Source organism: Canis lupus, chromosome 14, assembly GCF_003254725.2.
Source record: "Canis lupus dingo isolate Sandy chromosome 14, ASM325472v2, whole genome shotgun sequence".
In the NCBI taxonomy this organism is placed as follows: Eukaryota; Metazoa; Chordata; class Mammalia; order Carnivora; family Canidae; genus Canis; species Canis lupus.
The window spans coordinates 6,372,372-6,394,230 of record NC_064256.1 but is presented as its reverse complement, the minus strand read 5'-3'; the positions used below and the strand labels follow the sequence as shown (position 1 = coordinate 6,394,230).

Here is a 21,859-nt window from a genome sequence, read left to right as displayed (position 1 = left end):
CTTGTAAATCAAGAGGCTTGGCCTTTATCACTCAAAAGGAATGGAAGAGGCATTGGTAAGGGCCTGCCTGACACACCATCACAGTTGCAAGGGTGCTTGGGAATCACATTAGCATTTTTGAGGACATGAGTCTGCCTCAGACTTCATATAAATATGCTTGACTCAGCCACTCTGTGACCGACACTCTTGGGACATGAAGTGGATACTATTCTTTGGGGCCCTTATTGGGCTCAGCATCTGTGGCCGAGAAAAGTTTTTTGGGTAAGTTCCTTTTGGACTTACTATTATTATTGTTACTTGATTAGTTCAGTGATATGGGAGCCAGATGGATTTGAAAATGAATGGCTGATTATACCTCAAGTGGTGTTGGCATTGGAAAAGAAGACATGAGCTCCTGTCCCAGTTCTACCCTGTGTCATCCTGGGCAAGTTCCTTCTCTCTCAGACTCAATCATATCTGTGAAATCAGGATTAGGTGGCCTGCATAGTTCCTCCCTGGCTCCCTAATCTCCTACCAGTTCTTTTACTTTCTAGTTTTTATTTCTGGGGTCAGTTCCAGGCCTCTCCTACTTTCTTACTTCTATATTATGAATTACCAAGAACTATCAGAAATTGTTTTTAATTTCTGCCATGTTTAGGGGAAAACCTGGGTCTTAGGCTTTTTGATTTCACCTTTTTGTTAATGGTGAAGGCTTTGTAGAGCTGGTACTTTCTCTCTCTCTCAAAAAAAAATTTATTTATTCATTCATTCATTCATTCATTCGAGACAGAAAGAGGCCGAGGTATAGGCGAGGGAGAAGCAAGCTCCCCATAAGGAGCTGATGCAGGACTCGATCCCAGGACCCCAAGAGCACTGATCCAAAGGCAGATGCTCAACTACTGAGCCACCCAGGTGCGCCTATAGAACTGGTACTTTTTTTTTTTTAAGATTTTATTTATTTATTCATAGAGACACAGGCAGAGGGAGGAGCAGGCTCCATGCAGGGAGCCTGATGTGGGACTTGATCCCGGGTCTCCAGGATCACGCCCTGAGCTGCAGGCGGTGCTAAACTGCTGCGCCACCGGGGCTGCCCAGAACTGGTACTTTTTTTTTTTTAATTTTTTTTAAATTTATTTATGATAGAGAGAGAGAGAGAGAGGCAGAGACATAGGCAGAGGGAGAAGCAGGCTCCCTCTTGCACTGGGAGCCCGACGTGGGATTCGATCCCGGGTCTCCAGGATCGCGCCCTGGGCCAAAGGCAGGCGCCAAACCGCTGCGCCACCCAGGGATCCCCTGGAACTGGTACTTTTTCATCAGTGTTTGGGTCATGGGGATTCGATAGGTCTTGCCTAGTCACAGTGGTGAGAATTAACATGTTAAGGATACACCTGTACACCTTGTGTACATGTGTATGTGTGTGTTCATGTACACACATGCCCAACATGCTCCATGCAGAATGCTTTGCAGAGGTTTGCAAAGGAGAGGACATTTGAGAGGTAGGAGAGATGAAAGGATGCTGTGGTCCCCTGCTAGATTGAATTCTAAGAACTCATTACTGCATAATGCTTTGCCATTTGCAAAGAGCTTTCATGTGCATTATCTTTTGGATCACGCAACAACTCTGCCAGGCAGGGGTGTTATTTTCCTCAATTTAAACATGAAAAAACTCAGCCTTAGAAAGGGTAAGGAACCTGCCCAAGGCCACTTAGCTGGTAAGTGGGGGAGCTGGAACTCTGAAGGCAAAACCCATACCCTTTTGCTATAGCACAAGTTAATCTCCAGATAGGATCCTCTGTCTCACAGATATATCTATATCTGTTAGTTGACTCTCTAATATGCTCTCTGGCTAAAGGGACTTTGGGGTTCTTTATTGAGGTAATTACTTATACGAGATTGAGTAATTTTTATGGTGATGACTTCTTCTCACACCGGTGTCTACTGTCAAATAGCTCAGAGGGGTTAGGCATAGCAGGTGGCCAGAGAAGGAGATTTTTCCACAGGCAGCTCAGCAGTAGGTATGTAATAACTATGCTTGCTGCCGTGTGGGCTGATGCATGGAGCTGTCAGGCTCTCACTGCAGCTATTCACATGGCTGGAAAAATCTTTATTTCTCAGGATACAGACTTCTCTTACAATGTAGAGGACACCTGAGTTGAGACAGCTGGGCCTGGTGTTTGAGTGCCCACCGCTGGAGCTTATATAGAAAGAGCTGTGTGCCTGGGCTAATTGCAGATGGTTTTAACCAATGGGTCATCCTCACCCCAAAATCTGGTCTCACCCTATAGTAGGGAACCCAGCAATGGTAGTGGAATCCATCCTGGGGTTCCTGACGTGTCCCAGACACCGAGCTCAGTGAACATTTCTATTTCTAGCAAGGGGAAGCTGGCCTCTCTGTGTGTTCAAGTGGTGGGAAGCCAGGGCCAGGTTGGCTAGGAGGGGGCACGGCAGTGATAGAGATGAAGATGATGGATTTTTCCCCACCCTCACTCCCTAGCTTTTGTTTCTTCCACCCAGCTCCCTGCTGCCCCCAGCATCTCCTCTGCTGGCATCTTCTGCCCTGGTCTTCAGTCATCTTAAGGATGGGACGGTGGCCAGGGTGCCTAGAGGTACGAGGCAGGCAGAATAAAGGAAGTAGCTGCAGAACCGGTTGGAGCATCAGCAGTAGCTGGCAGGCAGTTAAGAGTTCTGTGAAACTGAGTCTTGTGGTGGCTGCTAAGCCCAGCTGGGGAGCTAGGTGAGATGGGCACAGAGAACAGGCCACTTGGCTTGCCCTCATGGCAGTGAGGGACGGATGGAAGCTCAGCCCCAGGGGCCTGTTGACTGTTCAGAACGTGGGATGGTGAGGATGAGTGAGAGGAGGTCGCCAGCCATCCTGTTGGCAGCAGCTGGGTGGCTGTAGGTATGGGGGGTGGGGCAGAGTTAACAAGAGCACTGAGAACACCTGTATGGAGTAGCAGGGGTAAGCACGGCCACTTGCAAATTCCAATATATCCCCTTTCCCAGATCAATCTTCCATTTTCAGAAAGAGTTTGAGACCTCTGAATGAGTTTCCAGATAGCAGAAATAGGTTGTTTTCAGCTAGCCACATTCTCAGGACTGGGAAAGGGCATTTTTCAAATAGAGAAGGACAATTAGGGCAAGAAAATGGCAGCCCTTCACCCGGCACCTATTTATGTTCTCTCTGCTTCTAGGTTTTTGTTTTTTAAAAATTTTATTTATTTATTTGAGAGACAGAGAGTGAGAGAGAGTACACAAGGAGGGGGTGAAAGGCAGAGGGAGAAGCAGACTCCCTGCCCAGCAGGGAGCCTGACACAGGTCTCAATCCTGGGACTCCAGGATCATGACCTGAGCCAAAGGCAGACACTCCTTGCACTGAGACACCCAGGTGCCCCTGCTGGGGTTTGATGGGCTCACGCTCATGAGATCTGTCAACCCCCTCACTTTTTAGCGCCATCTGAAGACTGTCCCTGACATTGCCTCTGGGTTAGGGAAAACCTCAATGGTGAGGACAGTTGGTTCTAAAGCTTGGGCATGAGATCGCCAAGCAGATAAGGAAAAGAGCTGGGCATTGGGCAGAGGGAACAGCATGGAAGGGCATAGTACATGGTGAATTTGGGATTTCAGTGAGGCTGGAGCTAAGAGGGTAGAGGAGGAGAGACAAATGGAGAAGTGCTCCAGCCCTTCCACTCTGCCTCTCTGCACTCTATAGTTGTATCTTTATCCTTGGTGGCTTGGCTGATAGGGCATGGTGAAATGTGCTGTGGATTTACACATGCTCAGGGCCAGTTAGATCCACTGGGTTCCACTATCATGGATTATGCCCAGGAGTATGACAGTTCTATTGTGAAGTTACCACTCTGGAAACAGTAAAGCACATGCTCTGGGAGCATGTGTAACGTGATGTTCACACTCTTGAGAGCTTCTTAATCTTATGTTCCTCTTTTTTTCTCTTCCTGTTCCATTTCCCTTTCCTCCTTTCTTGTGATTGTTCTAGTCAGTGCTGTATTTTACAGATGCCTCATTTTGCCAATAGAGATGTCAGTGCACAGGTGTGCTTTCTAGAACACTCATTTTAAAGACCCCTCTTTTTCTGGAGTATTGGGGGTGGGTTGTAGTAGAGCATAAGTTCGGCATATGGGCCCTGGTACTTAGCCAGGAATAAGGATTTCCCTTCTGTTTTAAACCTGTTCCTTTTTGGGAGGCTGCTTGCCTATGTCAGGGAAATGGTAGTTTGACTCCCCATCTTCATAGGGCTGCAGTTCAACTGCTAGCAAGCCTTTTGGGTTCAGACTGAGACCTACCCAGCCAGTGGCTTCTCCAGTGTAGCCTCAACAGCTCCCAGGGGTTGTGTTTGGTGGCCCCCCTCCAAGGACCCTGTGGGGACTGGATAAGCTGGGAGAAAGTGAGCCCTTGGCACTGGCATTTCCCCCAGACCTGCCACCTGCAGTTGGAGCAACTCATCAGTAGACCTTGCCTCTTTGGGGCCGGACTAGACCCCCTGGAGATTGTCCAGAACCTCCCGGAACAAAGTAAAACCCTGAGAGTCCCATCTGGATTGGGCCAGTTTTCCTATGAGAAGTTGCGGATCTGCCACGTGAGGCTGCACATTTAGCTCCCAGTGACAGAATCATTTTCCCTGTCAACAGGTCCTTCAGCCCACAGCCCTCTCCAGCAGCTCTTCCTGCATTCATTCCTGTAAAGGGATGACGCATGTGACAGCGTCGAGTGCGGATTCATTCGGGCCGTCACCTAGCAACGGCCTAATGGCTCCCCTGGCTCCCCGAGCCGGCTGAGAGCACAAAGGCAGCTTTTCAGGCTTGGCCTTCTCCCACCCACACACAGGACTTCGGGGGGCCTCTGCCCCTGCCGCTGCTGCGGAAGTTAAATGGTGGAGATGAAGCAAGTCCGTGACAAACAACAAGGGGGGTTCGGGACTGGCCGGCTCCCTCCCGGGCCTTCTCAGGGCCCCCTTGGGAGGATTGAATCCCAAGTCAGCCCCAGCACCCTAGCTGGTATTGTAATTCGCATTTGTCTAGAGTCCTGGAGCTGAAAGGGATTGCGAGACCACCCAGCAAACAGCTCACCCTCCAAGGATGGAAGATCTATTCGCTTTTCCAGCTCTCTCCAGCATGGACCCCTCAGTACTTGCCTTTGACAGTGAAGAAGTGCTTCTTTATGTCTTGAGTTAGCTTTGCGTGTAACTCAGGAACATTCCTTTCTGCAAAATATATATGTTTTTCATTATAAAGTAATATGACCACATTACAGAAAACAGATACAAGGGGAAAAAAAGTCAGTCATCCATAATCCCACGACCCGGACATAAGCACTGTCAGCATTTGCTATATTTCCGTTGTCTGTTTTTCTTCCAATGCATCTGCTTTTTCCATACTTGTAATCATGGCATACATACAATTTTGTGTCCTGCTCTTTCACTTAATATTTCCCTTCAAGTTATACTATAAGCACTTTTTCATATTTGCCACGTAGTCTTATTTTTAATGGCTATACATTATAACCAAAGACTAGACCATTTCCTCTCATTCGGCCCAGTTATGTCTGGGACAAATCGGCTTGGGGTTTATTTGCCAGCTGAAAGCTCACCATTATCTCGTTTTGTTTTGTTTTGTTTTTCTTTCCTCCAGGGACCAAGTTTTTAGGATTAATGTCAGAAATGGAGACGAGAGCAGCAAACTAAGTCAGCTAGTGAATTCAGACAACCTTAAGGTACCTGGTTCTTCTTAGTCCTCTTGGGTATCTCTGACCCGGGTGAGGGAAGACACTTGCACCACTGACATTTTAATGCTCCTGGAGAGTTCTCCTGTATAGTCCTATATTAGTCCACATGTGCTTACATGATTGCAAGGCTTGATGGGGAGAAGTGCTGGAGATCACAGCACTGCTGTCCTGGGAGATGGGTGGCCTCAATGGGGGACTCCATCTTTCTATCTGCCACTGACTTACTACTTCTTGGCCTCTGCCAGGTATTGCCTTCTGGGCAGGCCTGACCAGACACAGCTGTGAAATGGGCCAAGTTTGCCCTTGGGTGGAAGCCAGCTCCTCAGGGATCACCCTAGCTTTTGGCAGTTGTTCTAGAAGAATGAATCCATTGTGCCTCTTACCTGAACTGTCCCTTAACCTGGTTTTATTTCTGTTATCTTCAGCTCAACTTCTGGAAATCTCCCTCTACCTTCAGTCGTCCTGTGGATGTCCTGGTCCCATCTGTCAGTCTGCAGTCAGTCAGATCCTTCCTAAAGTCCCAGGGCTTAGAGTACTCAGTGACAATTGAAGACCTGCAGGTGGGTAGGCCAAGGTCCCTAACTGGTCTTGCATAGGACAAAGCATCCAGAGTGGACCTGAGACATGTGCAAGTCCTGGTCTCTTATCCTCCATTTTATAGATGAACTCATTGAGATCCATGGACAGAAGGTACCATAACTTGTTAGTGGAACATGTTGTAGTAGAAAGGGTATACATAGGTGAGGGAGCTGGACAGAGCTGGATCCAAATCCTGATTTGGCTATCAGCTGTGTGACTTGGGGCAAGCAATGAATGTCTTGAGCCTCTGTTTCTTCATCAGTAAAATGGTAACAGCGATACCTATTTAATACAATTTGTTGAGAAAATTAAATGATTAAGTGTATGTGAAATGCCTGACAGTACCTGGTCTGTCATAGATGCCCCACAAATAATCAAGCCTCTCTCCCTTTTTGTATTTGAAGTCAAGAGGAAAGAAAAATGTGGGTGGGGGGTGGTGGTGTTGGAGACCAGTCATAAAAAGCATCTTTTGAAAAAAGAAGGAATGTCACCAGTAGTTCTCAGTGGAGGGAACATCACCACCCAAGCCAGACACCAGCCTCACGACCTGTATATGAACAGCAGGACAGTGTCTGGCTCATGTTCTCTCCTTCACCGAGGTAGGTTATGGACTAATTGGTGATTTGGCTCGGGAGTTTCCTGATGGCGTGAGCAGCTGTGAGCTTATTAATCATCCTCACATGTCACAGACATCTGCCAGGAGCCTTCAAAGTATGAGTGGTTATAAGAATTTCTTTGTTTCTGAATGGTTTCCCAAGCTGTGTATTTCAGAGGCACTGGATACCAGATGCGGGCTGATGTCTAGAGAATTCATAGTATAGAATAACCAAATAGCACATATGTTACTTTTGGGGAGTAAGTGGGTTTTGAATGGGGTGATGTACGTTGGGTGCCAAGAAGTAAGCTTTTATAGATATGTGGAAGAAATCTGACCTCCTTTTTACACCTTGACATTTGTGTGCTGAGGGTGCTGCCATCCATGGCCAGCTTGTGCCAAAACATGGCAGAAACAACATGAACCTCCATCTCTGGTGGGTCACTTCACAGCATTGCCATGTCTGTTTTAGGCCCTTTTAGATAATGAAGATGAAGAAATGCAACACAATGAAGGGCAAGAGCGGAGTAGTAATAACTTCAACTATGGGGCCTACCATTCTCTGGAAGCCGTAAGTGTCTCAGAGCAGGTTAAGATCCAGGTCATCAGCATCTGGGGTTTTGTAACTCCTTTCCTTACTTCTAGGATGCATTAGCCCTTAGCACAATACCCTTTCAGGAAGGGGCTAAAATGTGAACACTTCAGTTTCTTTATAATTCTTGGGTTGTTTATCTCCCACCAGCACCTAAAAGCATAGTGAAACACAACTGAACATTTTCTCCTACATGCATCCTTCTTTCTTAAGGCAACCCCTTAAAGAAAACCATGAAATAATTACAATCATTTCCATCCTTGTAATTCAACCTTCTTATACCCCACCATAATCCCTGTATTTTACTCACCCAGATTAAAATGTTACTTATTCCAGGCAAGTAGACAAGTGGTTATTTCCAAGGTTAACCAAATATTTCCACTTTATTTATCATGATTACTTATAATGCATATTTGTTCTATAATGTATTTTGGTGCTGTGTTTAGTTAAAAACCACTTTATATAGATGACTGACTTTCAAGGTAAGCCAACCCTTTCAATAAAAAACTCGGAGCAGAAAAATTTAATATGATATTAGAACTTGAGGAATCAAGAGGGGCTATAGAATGGGACTGTATCACATATCATACAGTTTTCTTACAATCCTCAATGTCTTCTGCAATAATCTGGAAACTCTTCTAGCTCAGAACAACACCTCAAAACGAAATTGTTATTCTCCTTCCTATATCTGCCTACATGTTATTCTTTCTATCCAAAGATGGGGTTCCTGGCAGGCTTTTCATGAGGCATATACGTCGAGTTGTTTTTCTTCTAGATGAGGGATTATTTCCAAGGTTGACCAACTGTTTTCACTTCTTTCCCATGATTGTCAGTAGCTTTGTTTATTGTGTACACTTCCAACCGCACTGCCCCTTCATCCCTTTTGTGACCAATGACATACATCTGCAAAACAGCTGGATAAAGTTAGGAGTTCAGTCCAGGGCCATGGACAAAAGCAGAGCTCAGGGCTCACAAGGGGATCAGACCCATGACGTTAGCCTCCTTACGGTGAGGCACTCCCTAGCTGAGCTAAGCGGTTGCAAATGTCACCCAAGACTCCAGGAACTCCATCCCCTCACCTGCCTGCTATGGGAGCCGCACTTTCTCATGCACTTGCTTTTGTTCTCTGGCTTTAGGGGTCACTGCCATCTGATTGCAGCTACCCTACCCTGTTCCCTGTTCCCCAGTGAGGCCTTCTGCTGTGCTTCAGTGTACCATCTCCCTCTTGGCTTGATCACACGCAGTTCTTTCTAAAAACAGCTTTGAAGAGCTCTCATCCTGTAACCGCTTAGGCCTGCTTAGGTCTCTGGCGGGAGTCTCATGTTTGTCTCAGCCAGGGTTTCCAGTTTCAGTTTTCCCGTGTGTTGTTGTGGTTGCCATTATTTCTGTTAGGTTTCCCAGCAGAGTTTCCTCCTAATCTCTGCAGTGTGAATTTGGACCCCTCTTTCCCAATATCGCTTTGGTGTTTTAACTTTTCCTGGGTGACTTTCTTGCCTCTCACGGCTCAGAGTGGGCATCTGATTTTTTTGCTTCCCTTTCTAGGGTCTGTAGGTAGAGTTTCCAGGGCCAGTTCTCAGCTCTCAAGTTCCAGCTCCTTAGTCCACGCTGGGTCCTGGGCCCTCTGTTGCTATTTCTGGTCTGCTGTAAACCCTCAGAGCCTAAGGCAGAGATCTGGTCTTGAGGCTCCATTTTCTGCCCTCTACCAGCTGGTTAGCTCCCTTTTCAGTTTCTTCTTTCTTGATTTTTAAGAAATCAAGTTTCTCCTTTCTTGATTATTGAGCTTGGCTGTGAATTATTTTCATTGTAGTTTATCTGGTTTATGTATGTATTTAGGGGATGGTTTCTTGCTTCGGCTCAGTCTGCGATATTGACTGCAACTCTGATAAACCATGGAAGCTGGAATTTTACTCAACATTGATTGCATGTTTTTCTCCTCTGTAAAGCTCCCTCTTCTACTTTTAAGGTCTAAATACACATTTATTTATTTCCTTCTTTTGACCCTCAAAACGTTTGAGCAACTAAGAAGGATGAATTCTATTTAAATCAAGATTTTTTTAGAAATTGAAACCAAATGGAACCTTTTGTAGCTATGATTTATAGCTCTTTATTTGTTCTCTTAAGGCCATTAGAAGAATCTCCAAAGTGGGGTGCTTGTACAATAGGGTGTAAGCAAGGTGCTTTACTGGAATGGAGGAAGAAACAATTACAACTCCTATTTATGTTCTGCATACATTAATATTTATTATTAATGCAACCATTTTTGTTTCTTTGTTTTATAATGTATGTCTTTGTGTGGTACATTATTCCAGTGGTATGCATAATATATATAAGTAATATACATAATATATGTACATTATAAAACGAACATACACACACACACAGGATGTATGCTAATTAAAAAAAAAACTGATGAAGAAAGTGATCAAAGGTTTGGAGAGGACCGTTTTCAAGAACTTTGGCTAAGGGGTGCCTGATGGCTCAGCTGGTTAAGTGTTTGCCTTTGGCTCAGGTTGTCATCCTAGCATCCTGGGATAGAGTCCTGCATCAGGCTCCCTGCTCAGAGGGGGAGCCTGCTTCTCCCTCTCCTCCCTTCTTATGCTCTCTCTTTCTCTCTGCTTCTGTCGCTGTCTCTGTCCCTTGCTCTCAAATAAATAAAGAAAATGTTAAGAAAAAAAAGAGAACCTTGGCTAAATGGGGTGATTGCTGATTATCCAGTCTAGTATGGCACAAAGGACCACACTTCTGGAGCAGTATGTATACACAACTCTTTCTAGTTTAGTGGCCTATAATTTTATGGAAAGATAAAATGTATTGTTTTATAGAATATTGTAGAAAAGGATTCTTTAGGCAGTTCTTCAAGAATAAGTATCCCATGACAAAATTTTTAAATGCCCCTGAGTTCACTTTTTCATGCTTCAGATTTACCGTGAGATGGACAGCATTGCCAGAGATTTTCCTGCCTTGGTGAGCAGGGTGAAGATTGGGCATTCATTTGAAAACCGGCCCATGTATGTGCTGAAGGTGAGGCCTTAGGCTCTTCAAGGAACCTGACTGGACTCAGGTACCTGGTCCCTTGTGACCAAGACCCAGCCCCCAGCCCTCTGAAGGAGGCAATGCTTTAGGATCTCCTTGACTTCAGGGATATGGGGGAGACATTTACTGGGGATCAAATTTGGTGTGACAGTGTGTCCTCTGTTTGTACCTAATATGGAAGGAAATGGAAGGAGCCTATCCTGTTGCAAGTTTTGACTAAAAGGCAGGATCAATGTGTGTGTGTGTGTGTGTGTGTGTGTGTGTGTGTGTGTGTGTGTATAGTGGGTGAGGGGTAATGGGGATGGATGAGGTGGGTTCAGTTAGTATTCCAGAAAGCTCTCAGGCCACGAGCTTTTGCCTTCATTCCTACCTCTGTAAAGCAAGACAAATTGGGTTGATTCTACAGAATCTATTCTGCATTTAGGGGTACTTTTTGGAAAAGCAATCTGGGAAGCTAATTTTAGGGTTGATGTGATTTTAAGCCCAGCCTATGATCCTTGGCTGCACAAAGCCTAATTTCTAGATATTTCTAACAGATTCAGGTCTATATTGGCAAAAGAGGTAGAAAATTTATGGCAGGGACATAAATTATATAAATAATCTGGCCAACTGAATAAAAAGGAATTTGGAGATATGAACCACGGGACAACTGATGGTGCTAAGAATATGTCAAATCCCTAGCTTCATATAAGCCCTGAAGAACCCAGACTCGTAGCTAGAATTACCAGCCAGAGGAGATTTGCCACCGAGCTGGTCGCTCTGAAATAATCCACATAAATTTAGATTATTTGCCAATCTGATGGAGACTCTGGCTTCGTTAGCACCACGCTCTGACCCAAGGCGGCCTGACCCCACGCTAAAAGGCAGGAGCCAGAATTCATTTAACGCCATTTACAAAGAGCTATAGTGAACCTCTCTCTTCCCCCTTTTAAAATCGAATTCATTTATTGCATCAACTAGAACAGGCCAGTTTATGCACCCTTGTGTCTCTCTCTGTTGGGATACCATTTGAGGTCTTTCAAGAGATACAATATTATCTCTAATCACACTAGCATGATAATTCACAATAGCAATTGTTTCCCCTTCCCATTTGCTTCCAACCCTGGAGCGGCTGGAGCTGCCTGGAGCTGCGACTGGGCCTAGCCAGCCCACCAATTAAGCTCCCTGGTCACGGATAAGCCTGATAAATAGATGGTGCCCTCAGGAACATTTGGTCTCTGAATTATCTTAAATGGATTAAATGAATAGGGGTGAACTGGGGAGAGGAGAGGTGAGCAGAGACATGGGCAAGAGGGTCACTTTCTGGCCTCTTTGTCTTTCCACAGTTCAGCACTGCAGAAGGCAGGCGGCGGCCAGCCATTTGGCTGAATGCGGGCATCCATTCCCGGGAGTGGATTTCGCAGGCCACAGCAATCTGGACCGCGAGGAAGGTCATGTCGCCCGGTATTAGCCGAGAATTGTGGTGGGCCCAGGGTGCCCCTGCAGGGTCTCATGAGGCTGGGCTTGGGCGACGAGGTGGGAAGGCACTCTGCACAGACACAGTGGGCCGGGGGCCTTTTCAGATCAGAGAAGCAAAAGGTCAGAGCCCCTTGGTCAAGCCGCTGTGGCTAAATGACAAAGTTCATTCATAGTAGCGAGCTAATGAGCTGCAGAGGTGGCCCTGAAACTCTAACCCGTAGTCAGCACCACAGGAAGGGAGTGGAGTCTTCTCATCAGTGAAACTCCGATTTAACTTTGCCTTGGGCCCTGCCCTAGCCCTCCAGATCCTCAGGGGCCTCATGCAGTCTACCATGTCCCTCTGGAGAGTCTGCTTTAAGGCGGCACTAGGGACAGGAGTGCTGCACGTGGAGGATTTATTTTCCCTGCCTGTTAGCATGGGGGCTCAGAGCCCCCAAAACTGTTAGGACATGTGGCTCTTCCCTCCCTGTTCCCACCCCCTGGAAGGAATGAATGAACCAGGCAGCCCTGGACTCATTGCAGTTGCTGTCCTCATGAAGCCACATTTCCGCAGGGTTTGAAGGGCTCCAAGAGCTTTGCAGAGAGCTGTGTCTCTGAGGGTGACAGGGAGTCTGCAGAGGGGCATCTGGAGAAGATGACATGGGCTTAGACCTTGCTGGCCAAAGCATAGCTGACAAGCTTCTGGTCTCTGCTTAGATTGTATCTGATTATGGGAAGGACCCAGCTCTCACCTCCATCTTGGAGAAAATGGATATTTTCTTGTTGCCTGTGGCCAATCCTGATGGATATGTGTACACACAAACTCAAGTGAGTAATTCTGGATGAGCCGGGCTTGAACTTAAGAAGATTTTGTTGGGAATCCTCGCTGTGCTACCTAAACAGTTGTGTGAACGTGGAGAGAACGCCCATGCATGTGCATGTTATGAGCTTCCCTGGGCTCTTGTGTTTCACTCATTCTCTGAGCTGAGAGTCACCAGGGAATATTCTTTCTTAGAGAGAATAGTCTAATGAACTCCCTATCACGGATCTGGAACAATTATCAATACTTTACCAATCTTCTTTTCTTTCCCTCCCACACAGTTTTTTTCCTTTTGTTTAAAAGCAAATCCCTGACATCAGGTTATTTTACCCAAAACATCTTTAGTATGCAACTCTGGTTGATGATAATTAAAACAAAACAAAACAAAACAAACAATACACCACTGTCACTTTTTAAAAATTAATGGAATTTCTTTAATATCATCTAATTTCCCCAATTATCTTGTAAATGTCTCTTGAGTGTGTTTGTTGAAATCAGTACCCAAATAAGGTATGTACCCATATTTGGTGGTTATGGCTCTGCAGGCTTTTTAAATCTATGGCAGTTCCCCACCCCCACCACTCACATATCTTTTAAAAATGTCACTCATTTGTTGGAGAAACCAGGTACATTTTCCTGTAGAATGTCTCACATTCTGAATTTGCCTGATGGCTTCTTTGTTGGGTGTCATTTGTTCGTGTATCCCCCGTATTTCCTATTCACTAGCAGTCAGATCTTGAAGTTTGATGGGATTCGGGTTAGTTTTTTAGGTAAGAATAAAACAGTCGCTGTGCACTTCCTGTCATGCCAGTGATCATTTGGGCATATGATGTCTGTCCTTTTTCCTGAAGCCAAAAATTATTCAGTGGGTTCAGGTGGTATCAGGCTGGTTTTTGCATTATAAAGTTCTCATTGGGGAGGGCATTTTGGGGGGAGTCCTTCTCTCTGAGCCAGAAGAGCTGAGCCTCCTTTCTCTGGGAGATGAGAGAAGACTGCTTAGTCAGTGAGGACTGGAGCCCTGATGAGCCTCTAAGCAGAGCTGCAAGCAGCTTGCCCCATCTGTGATGCCCGCCCCTTCATAGACCTCCAGAGAAAACCTTCACTCCTCCTGTGTCCTGACCCATCTCTGAATGTTTGTTCCCTACTTGGTGGACTTTTCAGAACCGATTATGGAGGAAGACACGGTCCTTAAATCCTGGAAGTGCCTGCGTTGGTGCTGATCCAAATAGAAATTGGAATGCTAGTTTTGCAGGTAGGTTGGGGAGGTGGTTTCCAAACCCTGCTGTCCCTGGGGAGCCTGGTCCTCAGGGCTCTGAGCTGGGGGCGGGGGGGGGGGGGCAGTTTCCAGGCTGGTTCCATTCCTGCTACGCTGAGAGACTTGGGCCAATCCCTTACGCTATGTCTTGGGCTTTTTTTTTTTGTTTTTAAAAAATTGAGGGGCGGGTAATTTTGGAAAAGAATTATTCAGCAATTCTTGTTCTCCTGAAAGAACACTAGTATTTTAAACACTGTTGTAGTCTTAGATATATAGATCCTTGGCTTCTGTCCTGGTCATCCCTGCTTCTCTTGGGCAAGTGACTGGGTGGGTGGAAGGGCTCCTGGTGGTAACTCAGAAGAGAGTGGTTAGTTCTGTTACCCTAACAGAGCAGATCGTGTGATGTGGTGAGGATTTGACCTCAGCAGTTTGCCCTTAGATGTGTCAGTGTGATACTCAGCCTTTTGAGGCCACGGAAAGGGCATGAGAATGAGGAGACCCCGGTTCTGAGATCTAGCTATCTACACATTATCCCTACAGTAGTGCCCACCAGGGGCCAACTGTTTTTCTGTGTGTTACCTTATTTTTTTTGTCTGACCCAGGGAGTGAGTTTTATTACCCGAAATGAGACTGTTGAGGCTCAGAGACAATCTCAGGAGCTTGTGGTCGGTCAAGAGTTGAGAGTCTAACCTCACCTTGCGGTTCCAGAACCCTGTAGGGCTCTCTTACTTTTCACAGCTGTGCTGGTGTCCTGCCTTTAATGTACTTTTACTTGCAAGCTTGCCTACCACATGGATTGTGGCAGGGAGAATAATGTGCCTGTGGAGAGGAGCTGTTAGAAATGTGGGAACTGAGGGCATCAGAGTTAAGTCAGATCTTCCCACAACTGGGGCCGTTTTACACACATGCCAAATACCTCAGGGAGCTATGTTGTGAAGTGGTACAGAAGGCAATATTTCTAAATACCTGTCAAATCCGAGACTTTAGCCACAACAATAGATTATTTTTGGCAGCGCTTAGCCATTAAGATCTGAACCAAGAGAATGAGTTGACACCAGAATAAATGGAGTCATTTTCATTATTAATTGGTATTCATATTAATTATCTAGAATACTTATTAATTACAAGTCATTGTCAAGTATGATATTAATTATTTATGACAACTGTTAGTGATGCACTACAAGGTCAATTCTATCCATTTAAAGGAGTCCTTCCAGTTTTCCTCCTCAGCTGTGGCGGATCCAGTACCCTTCCACTTCTGCACCCTCTCCACCATGTACACGTATCGCAGATCAGGCTCGTGGGAGGGCTTCTCATATTGACTTGTCCGTTGCCAGCACCTTCTGTCCTTCCTCTGGGTTGAGTGTCCTGCATTTCTGTTTCCTTGCCCATGGATTTATGTTTCTGTTTGGGCCATCCCCCACAGGAGAGGGAGCCAGTGACAACCCTTGCTCTGAAATATATCATGGACCCCATGCCAATTCGGAAGTAGAGGTGAAATCGGTGGTAGATTTCATCCAAGGACACAGGAATTTCAAATGCTTCATTGACTTGCACAGCTACTCACAGCTGCTGATGTATCCATATGGGTATACCATCAAAAAGGCCCCAGATGCTGATGAACTGGTGAGTGATGGGCTGCCTTCCACCTAGTAGTGGGCCTGCTTGGCCCTTGGATACTGCCACAGTGGTCGTTCTACAACTTCTAGGGAAAGTCCAGAAGCCTGGACTTATTTTATTAAGGGCCTGGTCTTCTCTCCCTGCCCTCAGACCTACTGGGGACAGGAAGAAGACAGTTCTCATTATTTCTGTATTTGCTGTCAGTTTCAAGAACTACACCTGATCCCTGCCTTTCCTTCTCAAATATTTTTCTGACCAAAATGCATTATGGACCCACCACTTGCCAAGAACTGTGGGTGTCATTGTGATGGGTATGAGAGAGGTTCTCCTCCTTCTGGTCAAGGTAGTTTAAGTAGGATGAAGGCTGCAGTCTCGGGATGCTCTGAGTCACATACAGTGACTTGCCCTAGGATGTGAACAGGCACTTATGATGCACTGGACTGGAGCAGAGCTGTCAGGGTGACTGCAGGTTTCTCCCTCCATGCTGGTCTGTTGGAGAGTACCCTCTGCCCAGGGCTGCAGCTGGCCTAGAAACCTTCCAGCAGATTCAGGGCTCATGCTAGGTGTGGGCTAGATTCTGGTCTCAAACAGGCACTCTGCATAGGGCACATCCATATATGGTGGTCCTGTCTCCACCTCCACTCTGGGAACACCCGACTCTTAGAAGGTTTTCTCTGGAACATACTTGGCCTTCTCGTGTGTTCACGAACATGACATTCCCATCCCTCAGGATAGGTGAAGATGGTAGCGTATTTACTAGATTGGGTTGGTATGCAGCCCTATGCATCTCTGTGCATCAGGCTTTGGAAGCTTGGGGGGAAGGGCCGAGAATCTTCCACACCACTGGCAGCACAGAACAGCTGTGGGATGTCAGGCTGTGGGATCCATTCCTTCTCACTCCACTGGTTCCCCCTTCTAGGACGAGGTGGCAAGGCGTGCAGCCAACGCTCTGGCTTCCCTGTCGGGCACTACATACCAAGTGGGTCCTACCTGTACCACTGTCTGTAAGTACCCACTGTATGTATTTATTTAGAAAATGCTTTGTGAGGAAAGTTGAAATAAAGTGGGAGAAGAGCTGCGAGTTAGGCTCACGGTTGTAGTCTGATTGCTTTTGTTGTTAGTGATGGACTGAATTTGCATCCAGTTTATGGGATGATAGCTGCTGTAGGTGGTCATCTCCCTCAGTACCATCACAACAGTCATGCTATCTGTCGTGTGCCTGTGCTGAGTGAAGTCCTGCTAGTATGCTGAAGTCTGGGTCCCTTATATTCCACGAAAGGTCCTGATAGAGTTTGTCAAAAATTCCTCAAGCCCAGGGTGCCCAGGTGGCTAAGTTCAGTAAGTGTCTGCCTTTGGCAAAGGTCATGATCCCAGGGTCCTGGGATTCTTGTTGGGCTTCCTGCTCAGTGGGGAGTCTGCTTCTCCCTCTTCCTCTGCAGCTCTCCCTGCTTGTGTTCTCTTTCTCTCTCTCATATAAATTAAGAAATCTTTAGAAAAAAATTCCTCAAGCCTATCATTCCATTTTAAAAGGAAACTCACATTTGGATAGACAGACCGAGGTGGTGGTAGTGGGGGTGGAGGAGATTCCCTCACCTTCCCATCAAAAATAAGCATGTGTTGGAGCATAGTGTGCTGTGAGCTGGGGTCCTCTGTGCAATGGTTAGCGTCAAGCCAAAAAAAAAAAAATCTCCCAAACAAAGACTATCAAGACTCCAAACCTGAAGGTGGTCTTTACCTTCAGTTACCTCATTACCTACAGTTTTAACCCCATTTTGAGGAAATACCCCTGCTTTGGTTTATCACTGAAGTGTTTCATCTGAGCATTTTACTCTGTTCCTATGAAGATACTTCCAGTTTCTTTATTCTAGGAGCCCTGATCTTTAAACTTAAAGATCAAATGGAAGAAGGTTATAATTTTCCGAGAGTCTAGCTATCAATAGGAAAAACAAACAAACAAACATGAACATGAGGAGCACGGTTCTGACACTTTTATTTTTTAAAGATTTTATTTATTTATTTGAGAGAGCACAAGCAGGAGGAGTGGCAGGCAGAGGGAGAGGGAAAAGCAGGATCCCCATTGAACAGGGAGCCAGACATGAGGCTCAATCCCAGAACTCTGGGATCATGACCTGAGCCGAAGGCAGGTGCTTCACCAACAGCCCTCTGGGGGCCCTGGTTCTGACACCTAGAGAGCGAGTGCATTCCTTTCTCTGCTAGTGCCTCCTCTGTAAGTAATGTTCTAACAGTCAGTCGGTCCACCCTTAGAGCCCCTGCAAACTTGCTGATATTTCTGTCCTCCTCCACACCCTAACTCTCCTATCCAATTGCTTCACCCTCAGCTCTCTGTTCCCTTCAGGCTTCCTCTTCTGGGAAGTTTCTCCATCCCCCGTCCTAGGTGCTCCTGTGTTCTCTGACCTCAGCAGTCTTGTCTGTGTTGCCTACACCTGATTTTGGTGTTTGTGTGGCTAATTGTGGCAACCATCCCTTAATAATTGATGGTTTATTATTATTAGTGTTGTTAAATGGGAACTTCTCAGAGAAGAAACACATCAGGAGAGTTTCTCCCTCCTCTGCCTCATTGGTGAGAACTGAGTTTAGGACTGCAGAGAGCTGAAGAGACTTGGTGAGAGTCCTTTGACGAGGCCCTCTCAAAAGGGCATTGTGGGTCACCACAGCCCTGGCTTTTGGATCAAATACCAGTTTAAAGTATGGCCTTGTCATCCCACATCAAATACATTTTTCCTAATGTAAGCTGTGCCAAAATCCGGAGATACTTGTTGGATTCCTGCAGAACAAGAGGAGGAAGGCTCTCTTGAGTGTTGTCCAGGAGATATAATATTTCCTAAGTCTTTCAAGAGTGCATCTTCTGTATTCTTTAAAGGTTTTGTCTACCCTCCTTGCTTTCTAAAAATGTAATCAATTTTTGTAGAATAACAGTCTGATTCCATGGATTATTGTATGTGCTACATGAATAGTTGATGTTTGTTCCTTCAAGTGCCAGACCTTTTCTTAGATTAACAATTTTTGCTGAAAATAATATTCAAAAGAATTTTACACTTCCTTGCCTTTTTAAACAAAGCATGTATAAGGGATTTAAGCTCCTTTCTTCATGACAGAGTGGCCTTCTGAACATTACTTGTTATGTCCTGAAGGCCTTCTGTGCTGTATTGCATTTTCAGTCCCTGTGCTGGACAGCCTTAAGCCCATTTTGCTTCTTTAATTCTTGTGTCTACTTTTTTAGAGTTTTCATGTTTCCTTCCCCTGGTCAGACTTCCTGCTTTTAGGCCCCCTGCCTCTAGAAGCACTCTCCTCTTCTCTTTAGTACTAAGGGCTTGGACACAAGTTCTTTGGGCTCATTTGACTTGTGGATAGATCGTTAGTAAGAAGGATGTTCATGACAGCACTGTTAGTCATAAAAGCCTAGTGAGCACCTAAATGTCTGTCAGTACAGTAATGAATAAAAACACATTTGGTGCATGCACACAATGAAACAGTATACCTCCATTAAATGAGTGAGGTGCATCTATATGTGCTAATAGGGAATAATCTTCAAATATTAATTATAAAAATAGTGTGGTTTTTATTTTATTTTAATTATCTATTATTTTTAAAGGATTTTATTTATTAGAGAGAGAGCATGAGAGGGAGTAAGCATTAGTGGAGGGGAGGGACAGAGGGAGAGAGAGAAGCAGACTCCCAGCTGAGCACCAAGCCCGAAATACAGTGTGTTTTTAATAGTATGTTCCCATTGATGTTAAAAGAGTAGCTAAACTGCAGTGCCTGGGTGGCTCAGTCAGTTAAGCATCTGCCTTTGGCTTGGGTCTTGATCTCGGGGTCCTGGGATCGAGCAGAGAGTCAGCTTCTCCCTCTGCTCCTCCCCCACCCTGTTCATACACTCTTTCTCTCTCAAATAAATAAATAAAATCTTTTAAAAAAAGTAGATAGACTTTGAGCAGGGACCCAAAAAAAGTGAAATGCAAGCACTTGATCACTTTGCTTGGCAAAGGACTTCTTGCCTCCTTCCTGAATTTAAAATGTGTTCTGAAATACTTGAGCTTGCCATATAAATAACCTCTAGAAACTTCTGGTGCCATTGTCTGTTTTTCATCCAGCATTTTCTCAGGGTAGAGAAGGACTCTGAGAACTGCACAAGAATTTCAGAGAGTATAGGAGAGTCTGTTTCATAACTTCAAAGGGCATGTCATCACAGTAGAAGCAGCATCTCTAGAAAAATCAAAAGTGCTATCATGAGAAACAACTCTCAAGAATGATGGGTAAATAAAAGGACCCATGTTTTCATTTAACAGACATGTACTATACTAAATGGACTGGAAGGAGGTTGAAGAAAGCATAGGCTTTTTTCAGCAGATGGACTTAGGTTTCAATTCCATTCCTGCCATTTTTTCTGTCTATATTTCCTTAGATAAATTACTCATTCTGAGCCTGGATTTCCTCATCTGAAAAACAAGGACAGTGATATCCACCTCACTGGGTTTTTAAAGATTAATGAGGTCATAAATGTAAACCTTCCAATATAAATAACTGGCTCATGGGAGATGTTCAATAAATGATAGGTGCTATTGACATCATTATTTTATCATTCAGTGTCATCCACACTTTGCACTTTTAGCCAGTTTCTGCTCTAGTAGAGTTTGGCTGGGAAGAAGCAGGAAAATGGGCCTCTTTACTTTCCCCAGCCTTTTGGCAAAGGGAATTCCCAAGGGCTATGCTTTCTTTCTCTCTGTGTATCAGTTATCTCTTGCTCTGTAAAAAAGTTATCCTAAAACTGAGCAGCCTAAAATAATAAACATTTATTTTCTTCCACTGTTTCTCTGGGGTAGGAATTCAAGAATGGCTTTACTGGGTGGCTCTGGCTTAGGGCCTCTCCTAAGGTTGCTGTCAAGGTGTCTTCTAGGGCTAGAGTCATTTAAAGGCTCGACTGGTCTGGAGGGGTCTGCTTCTCAGGTGGCTCACTGATGTGCTGAGTAGTGGCAGGAGGCCTCTGTTCTCTAACACCTAGACCTAGATATAGGACACTGACCATCCACACACCCTGATGCATGGCTTTCCCTAGAGCAAATGATCTACAAAAGAGCAAGGTGGAAGCCACAGTATTTATGATCTAGGCTTGGAGGTCACACACCATCATTTCTGCAGTCTCCTGTTAATTACCCAGGTCAGGGAAGCCCCACTTAGTGTTGGAGGGAACCACACAGGATGTGAAGACCAGGAGATAAGGATCATTGGGGCTGTCTCAGGGGCTGTCTATCACACTCTGTGAAGATTGGTTTTAAATGACCACAAGGAGTCTACACAGTGTGTTTAGTGGCAAGGTGGAAATAAGGATTTAAAAATCTCTTGGTTTGAGACTAATGAAGATGTTTGTCATATAGGACAGCATGAGACATATGGATCAGGCCAGTATTCATGTGTTGTAGGCCTCATGACCTTCAGAAAGAACTATAGATCCCTAAGAACAAGAGGCAGGCAGATCTCCTGACATCTGCCCATCTAACCCTGAAAGGAACTGGGATTTAAAGGTGTTTTCTTTTCTGACTTACAGATCCAGCTAGCGGGAGCAGTGTTGACTGGGCATATGACAATGGTATCAAGTATGCATTCACGTTTGAGTTGAGAGATACTGGGCACTATGGCTTCCTCCTGCCAGCCAACCAGATCATCCCCACTGCAGAGGAGACCTGGTTGGGCCTGAAGACCATCATGGAGCACGTGCGGGACAACCTCTACTAGATGAGGAGCCCCACTGTATCTCCAGTTACTTCTCCCCATGTATGCATGCTCGCTGAAGCCACTATTAAAGAGAGCTTCTTCTTTCACGTGTGAGTCAGAGCCCTCTGGCTTTGTGGGGAACACAGGTCAGCCCTTCTCCAGCTCTCATCCTGGAAGTTCATATATTTTTTTGGCGCACCTGAGAGAAGCACTCCTGCCCCGCTGCTGTGTTTTGGTCATGCTGTTTCACTGAGTCCTTTGTGTGCCCTTCCTTTCATGTCATTGGTTGGGCAGGCCACACTTAGGGGTCACTCCTTACTGGGTGGCACGTCTCTACCTCATTTTTAGAACAAAAAGATATTTAGGATGGTTCTCTAGCCTTGTCAAATCTATCCAGGCTGGTGACCTTGCTCTGCTGGGGCCTCACGGCAGATGCTGTCTGTGGGCAACAGTGCCTATCTTTGAGATCAGTCTCAGAGG

At 45.5% G+C, this 21,859-nt stretch overlaps 2 protein-coding genes across 2 annotated transcripts in view; both read left to right on the top strand.

Moving 5' to 3' along the window:
• The first annotated feature begins 127 nt into the window (after positions 1–127).
• On the top strand, positions 128–21,486 carry CPA4 (carboxypeptidase A4). The gene is made up of 11 exons (XM_025471650.2): positions 128–261; positions 5,625–5,706; positions 6,144–6,278; positions 7,365–7,463; positions 10,404–10,505; positions 11,843–11,947; positions 12,672–12,782; positions 13,936–14,026; positions 15,456–15,655; positions 16,569–16,653; positions 21,213–21,486. The coding sequence occupies exons 1-11, from the start codon at positions 194–196 to the stop codon at positions 21,398–21,400; spliced, it is 1,266 nt and encodes a 421-aa protein (XP_025327435.1). The 5' UTR covers positions 128–193; the 3' UTR covers positions 21,401–21,486.
• The window catches only part of CPA5 (carboxypeptidase A5), a 39,059-nt gene continuing 38,665 nt past the window's right edge, over positions 21,466–21,859 (top strand). The window contains exon 1 of the mRNA XM_025471648.3: positions 21,466–21,489. The gene's annotated coding sequence lies outside the window, so the exon portion shown is untranslated. The remainder of the gene's footprint in view (positions 21,490–21,859) is intronic.

What these genes read in the sequence shown, in the direction of transcription:
- CPA4 (XM_025471650.2), top strand. Translation starts at nt 194, where the DNA reads ATGAAGTGGATACTATTCTTTGGGGCCCTTATTGGGCTCAGCATCTGT. An exon ending in GGCCGAGAAAAGTTTTTTGG is followed by an intron (nt 262 to 5,624) that starts GTAAGTTCCTTT and finishes TCTTTCCTCCAG; the next exon opens with GGACCAAGTTTTTAGGATTA. An exon ending in GGCCCATGTATGTGCTGAAG is followed by an intron (nt 10,506 to 11,842) that starts GTGAGGCCTTAG and finishes GTCTTTCCACAG; the next exon opens with TTCAGCACTGCAGAAGGCAG.